This window comes from Eimeria mitis, genomic scaffold (assembly GCF_000499745.2).
Source record: "Eimeria mitis Houghton genomic scaffold, Emh_scaff979, whole genome shotgun sequence".
In the NCBI taxonomy this organism is placed as follows: domain Eukaryota; phylum Apicomplexa; class Conoidasida; order Eucoccidiorida; family Eimeriidae; genus Eimeria; species Eimeria mitis.
Genome location: NW_013577200.1, coordinates 868 through 13,535, shown reverse-complemented (window position 1 = coordinate 13,535; position 12,668 = coordinate 868). Strand labels below are relative to the sequence as shown.

Below are 12,668 nucleotides of genomic sequence, written 5' to 3'. Positions count from 1 at the left end.
TATATATATATATATATATATATATGAGCTCAAGTTGTTTATTTCGTCGCCATTCTGTTGCATATACCGGGCCCCTGGCAGCAGCAACTCCCGTACACCTCAGTCCATACATTCAACCAAGCTGAACATCTCATCTCGCTAAGGTAGCTACGGCCTTGCTGAGGCTGCTACGATCTGCAACTCTGTACGCCGTCATAGTTGATAGCAACAGCAAGCAGTGTATCAGCTACCGCAGCAGTTAAAACAGCAAACAATGCAGCGGCGAAAGTCGCAGCTACAGCAGCAGCTGCAACAACAACTACAGCAACAACGGCCTCAGCTACAGGACCTGGAGCAGCAACAGATGCGGCCTGCCCTGAAAAGCACACCCTAAGAAGATAAAGGGAAACGTTCTGGATTCTGTTAAACACTCCAACACAAACAGTTCGCCGCCTCCAGTCACACAGCGACGCACTAGGCAGCGGCACCCATCCCGCCCAGCACAGCCCCTGCAGCCATTGCCTGGTGGCTCGCGGCTTCACAGCCTCAACCCAACTCAGACACGGGTAATGTTCATGATTAAGCAAGCATCTGCATCTTGTGCAGATGCAGCAGGAGGCCCCGGAACCTCCAAGCGCCCCTGCAAAGCCTACAGGGGCCCCTGGGGACCCAGCCTGCCTTCTGTTGCGGGTTGAAGACGAAGTGCAACTTGGAGTGGCAACGGCAACTGGCGAGTGCCGCTGCCGCTCGACACGGCGGCGAAAGGGCAAATCCCACTATCCTGAGCTGCGCTGTAGCTGGTGAGAGTTGATGACTACTGAAGCAACAGAGCTGCAAGGGTGCTGTGGCAGCAGGAATGCAGCAGCACCCGCGCTGCAGGGAAGGTTCAGCAGCAGTAGCTGGATTACAGCGGGCGGATTGCAGCAAGTGGTGTTAAGTGAGTCGAAGTTGGTAATCTCCATTCTGTGTGATATACCGCACCCATGGCAGCGCTTGATATCCGCTTTTTTCGATGATTTTGAGGTATCTAACAGTGATGCCTGATACGGTGAAGTACGGGATTTCAAAAAGAACTTGAATCGGGCGTTTCATGAAGTTTTTTCTGGACTCATCTTCAACAGACGGAAGAGAAAAGGAGGCGGTCATGCTGTATTCTCTTTGTCCCTGAAAGTGTCGAATACTCCACACCAGACAGTCAAGATCAGGCACGTACTTGGCGCTGCCTATGTTCGTCTTGAAGTGCCCGGCGCCCGCATCTGCAGGCACAGGAATTCGTATTTCAACGCCTCCCGCAACGGATCTGGGTTTGAATTGGCTTCTGGCGCGCACAAGGTACTCCAGACGGCTGCCTGAAGTGCCACTATCCACCTGACAGTCCACCCAGATAAGCGGCTTAACCTGAGTGTGCAGGCGGTACGACATCAACTCGCACTCGCCGTCAGGAGGAATGAAAGAAATGGTTCTGTCGTTCTCAAAGCGTGCAAGACGAACGCATTGATGAAATTTCACATCTTCCATTTCAATAGCACGCCCTCGACCTGTTGATTTCCCGCTGCTTTCCAGCACCAGCTTGTCGTTCAGCCCGAGCTTCAGCTCTGGCATGCCCGAGAGGAAAGACTTCATTTTCAGTGATCCGAGGATTTCGGAACGTAAAACATTTCCATTTGCAGCCACCAGCAGATCCAACTTCTCCACAACGTCCAGGAATATCTCATTCTTCTTGTGAACAATACCCTCAGAGCGCCACGATACAGCGTTCGTCATTGCTGTAGGCGGCCTCACCGCAGCGGTAGACAACTGATGCGCCTGGTTCTTGATGAATTCGCTTAACACCTTAACCTCTGTAGTCTGGGGGTATCCATTGTCTACCATTTCATCGAGAAGTTCATAGGTAATGACGAAGTTGTCACGAAGACTTTCTTCCGCCAGTTCATGAAAATAACTCGTCAGCACAGCGCCCAGCTTGTGCAGAAATGCCAGCAACATCGTCGCATTTGCATTTCGGCGCGTTAGTGCCAGAAGATAAATGTTTTTCAGCTTCACCCAGCAGTAGGTGACCCCTTCGTCTTCAAATACGGGGGTAACAGCTGCCTCATCTTGTTCAATAACACGACATGCGAACCTCTCACTAACAGCAAGCGAAACATCGCCCCGGTAGTCACGGCCTATTATAACCTTCCCTCGTCCGTCCAGCAACAGCACGGCGCTGGCGCCCGCCATCGTTGAAGTGGGAAATGGGTGAACAGCTGACGGAACGACAGAAGACACCCGCAGCTGCAGATTCAACTTAGGCACCAGGGAGGCACCCGTGCACGGATGAGACCCCTTCGTCGCCTCGTTCAATATGCTCTTCTCTTCAAAACGCCCTCATACGCGAAAAGATACAGCAGGTGTTGTTGTGATTTGTCATTCACCTGTTGCAGCTGCGGGAGCGGCAACAAGTAGAAGAGCGCCGAGCAGCAGTGGAAAGCTGCAACAAATCAAGTGACCGCGGGAGTCCCCATGAGGTTTCTGAGAAGCGGTGAGTTTTATAGGTTCTCTTATTGAATTACACTTTTTATTTGATGAAGATCGGACGGCTTTCGCTGCTCAACAACCGCCAACAAAAGCCCCGTGCCGCCGTTGCCGACGACTGGGCTGCAGCAGCAAGCACGATGACGCATGCGGCGCAGCTGTTTGGTGTTTGNATGCAAACAGGCAGGAATGTGCGTGCAAATGCTCTCAAGACGAGTACACTCCTCCACGCCCGACTCTATGGGCGGCAACAGGACTCCCACAATGCAGCTCGGCCTGTAACTTTCAGAGAAAATTTCGAGTTGATAAATATTAAGTGAAAGGAATGCATGCAAAAGAGAACCAAATTTTTCTTTCAGAAAGAATATATAAATCAACTGAATTTGTGTGCAAAATAGTTGGGCAACCCTTTATAGTGAAAATTTCACGTGTACGTTTTTATAAGAGAATCGAAAAACTTATGCAAAGAATTAAACAAAACAGCTTCTTCATAATGAATCTGCAAACCATAGTTTTGTATTTACAAAGGAAAATAATTTAGTTTGTATATATTTCACATCTTACTTCCATTACGGTAATTGAAAAGAGGAATGCTGCACACGGCATAACGAAATGCGCTCGAGTTTAGTTCACAATCAAAACCTCTTCTTAGTTTGCTTTCATCTTTCTTTAGCTTATTCTTCTTTGTTTGCCCTCGTCTTTGTTTAGTATTGTCCCGGCGTGCTCTTTTCAGTCTCCAGTTTCTTCTTAGATTGATTTACTTTTTCTCTCCTGTACGCCCTCCCACCTAGTTGTTCTCACTATTATTACTTTTGTTGTTATTATCATTCTTATTACTGTTATTCTCGTTGTTATACTTATTGTAACCGAAGACCTCAGATTTGTGATTTGCACCCCGCTGTGCGCTAACTCCTTTTTTAGCTGAATCCCATATTTGTGCACTTCTTGCCATATAATATAAATACCTTGAATATAAAAAATGAATAAAGTCCTTGTAAACTTATATATGCATGTATAAATATATATATATATATATATATATATATATATATATATATATATATATATATATATATATATGTATACATATGTGCGTATAGTTATATGTTCATATATAGTATATGAAGGACATATAACATATTTACAACAGAGAGAGATATTTGCTATATTCACACTATGAAAAATCTCCTTCATCGGATCAATGCCATTTTATTTTGCGGTGTCGTCACGCTTATACTTTGAAGCCGCTGATGCGGTTGTTCAGAAACACAGTGGAGCTTGAAGTGCTGTTGTTTACGATTGAGGGTTGGTTAAGCCTATTCGTGTGTCTATGCACAATCAGCCTGTATATATTTACTCTTTTTCATTTACCTTAATGCCTCGTGAACGCTGCTGCATTGGAGGGGGCACTGGGGAAACTTATCATCTCCAGTGTACGTGGATATTTGTGTCAGTGCCTTGTTAATATCTAATACATTATATTATATTACATAGTTTTATTTCGTATTCCATTATAGCCGAGATAGAATATACTAAGATACATTATGTTATACTCTATTGCGATATGTTACACTATATTATATTATCCAATACTACAATATATTTTAATGCGTTAGCCAACCAGTACTATGCCACAAACTTAACAAAAAACAGCTGCAGCGGTTTCTGTTATATCATATATCTGTACGCTGCCTGCGTTCTGGCATTTCTGGTGTATCTCCAGTTAAGCGTAACCACAATAGCAGAGCTGTCATCATTTCCCTTCATTTCTGTTTCTCTTCTAATGCAATCTCAGCGCTGTACGTACACTCCACCTCCTTTAGGCTTCCTTCAATCCTTTACTTTCACACTTTCTGCAGAATGAATGGAGATAAAGCCACCATGAAACATGAAACAACCAGCAGGGGGGTTACTATAGCAGGATAGCCGCGCCCCCCCTCATAGCTCCAGCGCAACCCGGTTGCCAGTGTGCAGCAGCAGCAGCAGCAGCAGCACTGGGTTTAAACTGAGTAGTACGTAGGAGCGGCAGGGGAGAAGTGGAGCTGAAACTAAAGTGACTGAAATGAAGATCTAATGCGCACTGTGAAAAGTTCAAAAGATGCAGTGTTTGTTGCAACTCTTAGTGGTGGTGTGTACAGACACGACCGGCGAGAGAGAAGAAGAAAGTGAATGTTTAGAGAACAAGTCCTTGGGCATATGAATTCAAAAGAGGTAAAAGCAGCTGCAGATCAGAAACCCACCAGAAGGGTTTGAACTTGAAGGACGAAATAAACATAAACGTATACACACAGTTGTTGCGCAAGCGAATATGATGTAAAAACACAAATGCAGCATAAATAATTTGTCCGCGTATGTACGCCAAACTCAAAGGCTTCATGAACTAAGCAATCAGTTCTTTTCTGAGTTTCACAGACTTTTCTATTAACGAGAGGGGCATCCGCAGCTGCACATAGCTTCTCTTTCCCTCCATGTATATGTACGTATGTAGTCTATACAACTCACATATCTCTATACAGAGATATATGTAGATATGTGGGGTGTATATATATACATTCATACATACACACACACAAATATATATATAAAGATATATGTAGGTATGCTAGGTGTATACACATACTGGCGCAGCAGCTGGTGGCATCCTCTATGCAAGACCGCGAGAATTAGATACAAACAAAGACAGAACTGTATATATTCCACCTAAATGAATTGTTTAGTTTTCATTCAAACATTTCTTATGTTTGCGAACAGTAAAAATAATAAATATACCACTGACCCTCCCCCCAGCTTACCCTTCAACATGAATCAAGGGAAGCTTTGTGCNAAAATAATAAATATACCACTGACCCTCCCCCCAGCTTACCCTTCAACATGAATCAAGGGAAGCTTTGTGCGTTTCTTTGCATGCAGTGAGGAGCTCCGATGAAAATAGAAGGAAACATATCTCTTCGATTTATATTTTAAAGCACTAACATCCGAAGATAAGTGCATTTATTCGTGAAGAAGTGTTTTTATGCTACACACCTACACATTTTGTACGGGGCCCCACTGCGGCGGCTGGCTTGGATGTTGCCAGCAACCGCCTACACAATCTATCTTTTTTTCTTTCATTTTCTGTATTTAATTCAGTTTGAATTGTTTTTCTTTTTTTTCAGTTAGTTATTGAGTGAACTCTGCGGCCGCAGAGGCAATTTCGCAGCGTCTTCTGGCGGCGGGATGGCGGAGTTCGACTGTAGTTTGTTAGTTGCAAAAGAGAGGCTGTAGTGGTGTGAACCACTGGTCTGATTATTTTAGGTATTTCAAAACAATGGAGATGTTCCGTTTGTGAATATCTCATTTTGCTGCAGACGACGGCTGTATCTCCTCTGCCCGTGCTCCCGTAACCGGGTTTATGTTTCAGGGGTTGACGAGGAGTGCACGATCGTCGAGGGTTAGAACAATCAAATTAAACAAGTAAAGAAAGAAAGAAAAGAAGAAATGAACGGCTTCTGCTTTCTCTGCTTTCTGTTTTCTTCTCTCTGCTTCCCCCGCAATGAGGCGGCTGCATTTGAAACACAGTGGCTGCGACGGCTACGCATGGAGGAAAATGCTTCAGAAGTTTCGTCAGATGAAATGCTTTTGAATAACAATGAAGAAGAAGAAGATGTTGTTTTTTTGAGCACTCCATCGAACCATATCGAGCCCTCTTCTACCGAAGGTGACCTGCATATACCCCTTTTGCAGAACCGGAGGCAGCCAACGTTGCAACCAAAAGAAAAACAACAACCCCACCACCCCCAGAAACAACAACAACAAGAAGAACAAGTCCAGCCAGAGGAGAAAGAACAACCCAGTCACCACAAAAAGGAACAAACGCATCAGCAGCACAAGCAACAGCAACCCCACCACCACAAGCAACAACAACCCGACCACGAAGAACAACAACCACCACACCCACAAAAGCAGAAACAGACCCACCGCCGCAAACAAAAGCAACAGGGTCACCGCGGCGTTGCGCCTGTGCAGCAGGCAGAATGGAGTGAAGACGAAGATGCTGAAGGACTAGGAGTTGAATCTTTGAGCTGGAGAAAGCAGAGTGGATCTGATTTCTTTAGAACAGTTGAAAAACTTATACAGAAACCAACACTAGATAAAATTCTTCTTATTTCAACAATATTTGCTGCTTCTTTCATCTTTACTAAACCCCTACTGCATCTCGCTCATCTTCTCTTCACCTGCTGGTTGGCTATCAAAGCGCTTTCCCTCATTGAATAGAACAATGGCCACACTCCGCCCCATACATGTTTATATTTCTTAAACTCAGTCTCAAGAAGGCAGCGTAAACCCTAAACCCTAGGTCTTTACAATAGACAGCTTTCTTCTACTAGGCTTGAAGATGCTACCCGTGTATATATATTTATAGATGCGTCATGCACGTGTTGCATGTGTATTTATGCATGCTATATGCATGTATATACATATATATATATATATATATATATATATATATATATATATATATATATATATATATATATGTATATGTACTCCCCGTTATGCGCATACGAAGGTGTACGAAACCCGGTTGCTCGTTTGCAGCTGCGTTTCTTTGTTTTGCGTTTATTGCCCAGTGCAGTAATACAGGAAATGTGTTTTTAAAGAAAAGAAACAATTTTTTATAACTCACTGAATTTAATTGCGTCTCACAATCGAGATAGTTAGCCTGAGACAGTAACAGCTGAGCCGGGGCCGCGTGCTCTGCTGCTGTAGTCGCTGCTGTTGCTGTCGCTGCTGCTCCTGTTTCCTGTTGCTATTGCTGCTATTCTAAATATTTTTTAGCTTATTTCAGGGTATTTCTCTCAGACAGCAGCTGCTGCTGCTCAGGCCTCTGATGCCTTCTCTGCTTTCGCCTCAACCCCAGGCTCTGCATTGCTGACACTGCTTCCCTTGTGTTTGCTAGGCGAGTAGAATACAGTAGTTATGCAGCCACAGGTCAAAAAAGTTTAACAATAACCACTGTATTTACACCTGTGGTACATGCAATATATATATATATATATATATATATATATATATATATATATATATATATATATATATATTCCCATTGTCCACTTGATGCACTAGCGAGCCCCGCCTCAGCCACCTCTCATTTTGTTTGTAGCGAACATCTGGCTAGTTGCTAATGCTACTGCAAAAGCCTCTATTTAATGCATTATAAATGCTGTATATACTATACATAGTGGATGTATTGATAAGTATATATACTATTAAAAAGTGAATGTATTGATAAATATTGAGTACATACTAAATGCTGTACACTCTACATATATCATAGTTTATAAATAGCCATGGGGCCCGCATAGAGGAGCCTCTGTACTCTGAGGTATAAGGGTGCGACGCAACCACCTTTTTCATGTTATTACTTCTGTTTTGAACATGAAACATCTACTAGTCAGAAAGCAGAAAAAAGCAAGCACCAACGGGGGCCTAAAGAGGAGAAAAGCTGACTGGGTGAACCTCTAGAAAACTGTTTCCTACTGTATGTGGAATACTAAACGCCTCAAAAAGAGGAAAAGAAGAGGAAAATCACAGCGAGTTCGCCCGAGTTGCAAACAAACCATCGCCGCAGCTTCAGGGCGTCTACGCTGGGCGTGACAGGCTGGATTTGTGCGTGTCTACGAGTTTTGTGAAAACGGTGATTGATAACACCTTCTCGAGGTGGAAATGTAATATATTTAAACGCAAATCTCTTCAGCTTTCTTCAGCTGACGGCGGCGCTGTCGCTGTCGCTGCAGCTGTCCAACGAACACTGCATGCATACGAGCCCATGCAAGCCAGTCTTGGGGGCATCTGGGGCTTTCTGTTCATGCCATTTTGGCTGTTTATCATTAAAACGCATGCATTAGACTTATACCTTTCTTTTGAGGGGCCTCACGCCTACCATAACGCCTCTATTGAGAGCCCGTTTCTCGAGTAGTACGGCCCGGCCGTAGTACTGGATTGTCTAGACGGCCACGGCTGGTAACCGGTCCTTCTTTTGCGTTTCTTCAGCTCCTCTGCGTGCAGTTTCACAATACAAAACAAATCGAAACTTGCAGCTGCAGAGCGCCCCCAGTCTGCCCAGGTTTCCTCCCCAGCGGCTTCCTCGGCATCCGCTTGGGTTGTATGCACAGCGCATTTGTTTCGCCGGTTCGAAGCGTCAACGCGGTGTTCCCCTGTTTTCATATTAATTAAAGAAGAGCTTTTGCTGTTACGAGCCGCTGAAAGCTGATATTTAGTATTCGTTTACTGCGGAAACCCCCTCCGGCGGACTGCAAGCCCGAAGGAGTTCAGCTCCTGCTGCCGCTGCTGTTTCAGAGAAGATTTTTGGTGGTGTTATATAGCTCTGTCACGCTGGAGGTGCACCAGCTCATGCAGCGCCTGCTGCAGCTGCAGTTCGCAGCAGCAGCCGCTGCTGCAGCGGCTGCAGCAGCAGTCTAGTCTTCACATCGGATTACTACCATCAGCAGCATCTTTTGAGCGGAGCACTATCGAGACAGTTGTCTGCTTCTGTTTGGTCCGCGAGAAGCGCCGCGGCTGCTGTTGCTGCTGCTGCTGCGCTGCAGCGCGAGGCATTCAAATGACCTTCGGCACCTGTGAGTAACGCAGCAGCAACGGCAGCCAGGGCATCGGCTGCTGCTGCAAAGGATTTGACGACAGCAAAGCACCAGTTGCGTGCTTTGGAAAATGAAACTCACGCAACAGAACATGCTGGTGCCGCAGCAGCCGCTGCCTCAGCAGCCGCTGCAGCAGCAGCCACTGCAGCAGCAGCAGCCCCTGCAGCAGCAGCCACTGCAGCAGCAGCAGCCTCTGCAGCAGCAGGCACTGCAGCAGCAGCAGCCACTGCAGCAGCAGCAGCCTCTGCAGCAGCAGCCGCTGCAGCAGCAGCAGCAGCCCACGCAACACTGGCCCGAAAACCCAGAGGCCCCCCCAATGCAGCAGCAGCTGCAGCAGCAGCTACAGCAGCTGCCTGTTCAGCCGCAGCAGATGAACGGGGGTCAGCTGACGTATCCTTTGCAGGGACAAATGAGAGATCTGGCGCAGCTCACGGCAACACCAGCAGCAACTGCAGCAGCAGCTGCTGCTGCTGCCGCTGCTGCTGCTGCTGCCCCCCCACCGCTTGCTCCGAACCCTACACAGCAGCTGCTTGCCCAGCAGCAGCAACAGCAGCATCAGCTTTTTGCGCAGCGTGGTTTGCTGCAGCATTTGCAGCAGCAGCAGCTGCAGAAGCAGCAACTGCAGCCGCAGCTGCCGGTGGGTATGATGAAGGCGCCGCAGTTGATGCAACAGCAGCAGCATGTGCGGCAGCAGCGTTTACAGCTTCAGCAGCTGCAGCAGCTGCAGCAGCAGCAGCTGCAGCAGCAGCAGCTGCAGCTGCTGCGCACCCCCGAATCTCCTGGGTTATACAGCGCCTTCTGCCGTCTGCTGCATCAGCTGTCGCTGCACCGGCTGTCGCTGCGCGACGCCCGGGTGCGGGTGCTGCTGGTTGTGCTGCGTTGGCTGCAGCAGCAGCAGCAGCAGCAGGCCGACCCATCACGTCTGTTCAAGGGGGATCAGCTCGATCGCCTCGTGCGGCAGACACGGGCCTACATGCGTTTGCTGCTGCAGCAGCAGCCGCTGAAGGAGGAGGAGCTGCTGCAGCTGGGGATATCTCCTGCCCTTGGCTTTAAACCCAATCATGAATTTATTGCTGCTGTTGCTGCAGCAGCAGAAGGAGCAGCAGGCTACAAACCCCCCGCACCCAAGGAGCAGCAGCAGCAGCAGAGACCTAGGAGCCACCAGCTGTTCGTTCAGCTGTATGAGGAGCAGCTGCAGCAGCAGCAGCAGCAGGCTGTCGAGGCTCTGGAGCAGCAGGCGCAAAAGTATGAAGAGCTGGCACGTCTGCGGATGGAGAGGGAGGAGCAGCAGCAGCAAGAAGAGCAGCAGCAGCAAGAGGAACTGCAGCAGCAAGACGAACTGCAGCAGCAAGAGGAAAAACACCAGCACCTGCAGCAGGAGGAACAGTCAGAGCAGCAGCAACAGCAGCAGCAGGAGTCAATGCATGTCGACACTGCTGCAGACGCCGCTCCTAGCACACCAGAGCAGCAGCAAGAGCAACAGCAGCAGCAGCAGCAGCAGCAACAGCAGCAGCAGCCTGACCCTGCAGTCTGCACAGATGACAATGGTGCCAAGAGGGAAGACGGCTCTGCTGCCGCTGGCGATCCACGCAACAGCAGCAGCAGCAGCAGCAGCAGCAGCACGAATGAGGTAGAAGTTGAAGTTGTACAAGGAACAGCAGCAGCAGAAGCAGCAGCAGCAGAAGCAGCAGCAGCAGCAGCAGCAGCAGCAGAAGCAGCAGCAGAAGATGTCTCAGGAGAGACAAGCGAGTCTGATAGTTCTTCTTCTTCCTGCGATGAGTGGTGGGGTGTTGGGGGCCTGCAGCGGCCAGCAGATGACGGCAGCAGCAGCAGCATGCAGGAGAGGGCGCGCGTGAGCCGGCTGCAGCGGCGGCTGCTGCTGCTGGCTCCGCTGCAGAAGCAAATAAGAGAAGAGGTGCTGCTGCAGCGGATGACTGAGGGCCCCGGCCAGCTGCCCCCGCTGCAGCACCTGCCTGTGCGGCTAGCGAGGAAGCATAGGGCTCTACGGTTGCTGCGTGAGAGAGGAGATAGATTGACAGCAGCACGACAGCAGCAGCAGCAGCAGCGGCAGCAGATGCTGCAGCAACTGCTTGATAGCCACAGACGAACATTCCTGCAGCAGCATCGAGATGCATTGAGACAGCTCAGAAGAGTTGCTGCTGCTGTTAAGAGAAAAAAAACTGCAGCAGCAGACGGAACAGAGGGGGCAGCTAGCTGCGGCCACCCGCTGCACCCCACGGACTGCGGCTGTCCTGGTGCTGCTGCTGTTGCAGCACAAATGAGAAAAGAGAGGCTCGATGCATTGAGGGTCAGACACTGCTGCTGCTGCTGTTGCTGCTGCTGCTGTTGCTGCTGCTGCTGTTGTTGTTGCTGCTGCTGCTGCTGTTGTTGTTGTTGCTGCTGTTGCTTTTGCCGTTGAGGATGCTGCTGCTTGCTGTTGCTGCTGCGGTTCATGCTATGGATTGTGATGCACTGGATGCTGGCGCAGTGCATATCTATTTTTGGCTATTGGGAGTTGCTGCTGCAGTTGCTGCTGCAGTTGCTGCTGCAGTTGCTGCTGCTGCAGTTGCTGCTGCTGCAGCTGCTGGAGCTTGGGTCATCTGAGGCAGTGTCTCGGAATCTTCCTTCGTGTAGTTAGTTTTGGCTGCTGCTGGTGCTGCTACAATTACTGTTGCTGCTGCTGCTGCTGCTGCTGCTGCTGTTGTGTATACAGAAGCACGACGAAGCGGGATACCTGAAGCTGCTGCAGGAGACAAAGAACGAGCGGCTGCTGCAGCTGGTGCGGCAGACGGAGAGATATATGCAGCAGATCGGCAGCCTTGTGGTGGAGCAACGCGAAAGAGAAGGAATCATTGTACCCGCTGTAAGCGCAACACACACACATAGCAACCCATGCATGCATGCATGCATGCATACTCATCTACATATATTTATATATAAATAATATATATATATATATATATATATATANATATATATATATATATATATATATATACTATGTATGCATGCATGGATGCATGCATGCAGCAGCCTTTGTTTTGTTGATATGGGGGGAAAATAAATCAGCAGGCCAGCGGCTGTTACTGTGTACTCAATACCCCGCAACTGCAGCTGCTACCACTTCGTTCTTATTCCTGCTGCTGCTGCTGCTGCTGCTGCTGCTGCTGCTGTGGTGTACAGACAGAGGAGGAGGCAGACGGTGCAGCAGAAGAGGCTTCTGGTTCTCTTTCTTCTTCATTTTTGTTTTCTAAGGAAAGATATTACCGCATCACCCACAGCCAACGGGTACTGCTGCTGCATGCACCCCACGCAGCTCCCTATACACCCCGCTCCTTTTGTTTAGTTTATTTGTACTTTCTCCTCCCTTTATATTTTTTATTCTTTATTTTTTATATCGCTAGACGCAAACACACAGCACACTGCTAGCTGCCTGTACACCCCACGCTGCCTATACACCCCAACAACGCAGCAGCATCTGAGCCCACCGAACAACCCGCGAGAATGAGAGTTTCTTCTAGCGCTAACCAGCGCTGT

General features: G+C 48.2%; 3 protein-coding genes across 3 annotated transcripts in view; 2 read left to right on the top strand and 1 right to left on the bottom strand.

Moving 5' to 3' along the window:
• Positions 1–912: 912 nt before the first annotated feature.
• On the bottom strand, positions 913–2,199 carry EMH_0026560 (mu1 adaptin, putative; the record flags this gene model as incomplete). Its single annotated transcript, XM_013502632.1, has 1 exon — positions 913–2,199. The coding sequence occupies one exon, from the start codon at positions 2,197–2,199 to the stop codon at positions 913–915; it is 1,287 nt and encodes a 428-aa protein (XP_013358086.1).
• Positions 2,200–6,069: 3,870 nt separating this feature from the next.
• Positions 6,070–6,747, top strand: EMH_0026550 (uncharacterized protein; the record flags this gene model as incomplete). Its single annotated transcript, XM_013502631.1, has 1 exon — positions 6,070–6,747. The coding sequence occupies one exon, from the start codon at positions 6,070–6,072 to the stop codon at positions 6,745–6,747; it is 678 nt and encodes a 225-aa protein (XP_013358085.1).
• A 2,454-nt stretch (positions 6,748–9,201) lies between these two features.
• EMH_0026540 (transcription regulatory protein SNF2, putative) overlaps positions 9,202–12,668 on the top strand; it is a gene marked incomplete at both ends in the record, with an annotated part of 3,604 nt that continues 137 nt past the window's right edge. The window contains 3 exons of the mRNA XM_013502630.1: positions 9,202–11,439; positions 11,845–11,994; positions 12,315–12,419. Of these exons, the coding sequence (XP_013358084.1) occupies positions 9,202–11,439; positions 11,845–11,994; positions 12,315–12,419 (2,493 nt within the window). The remainder of the gene's footprint in view (positions 11,440–11,844; positions 11,995–12,314; positions 12,420–12,668) is intronic.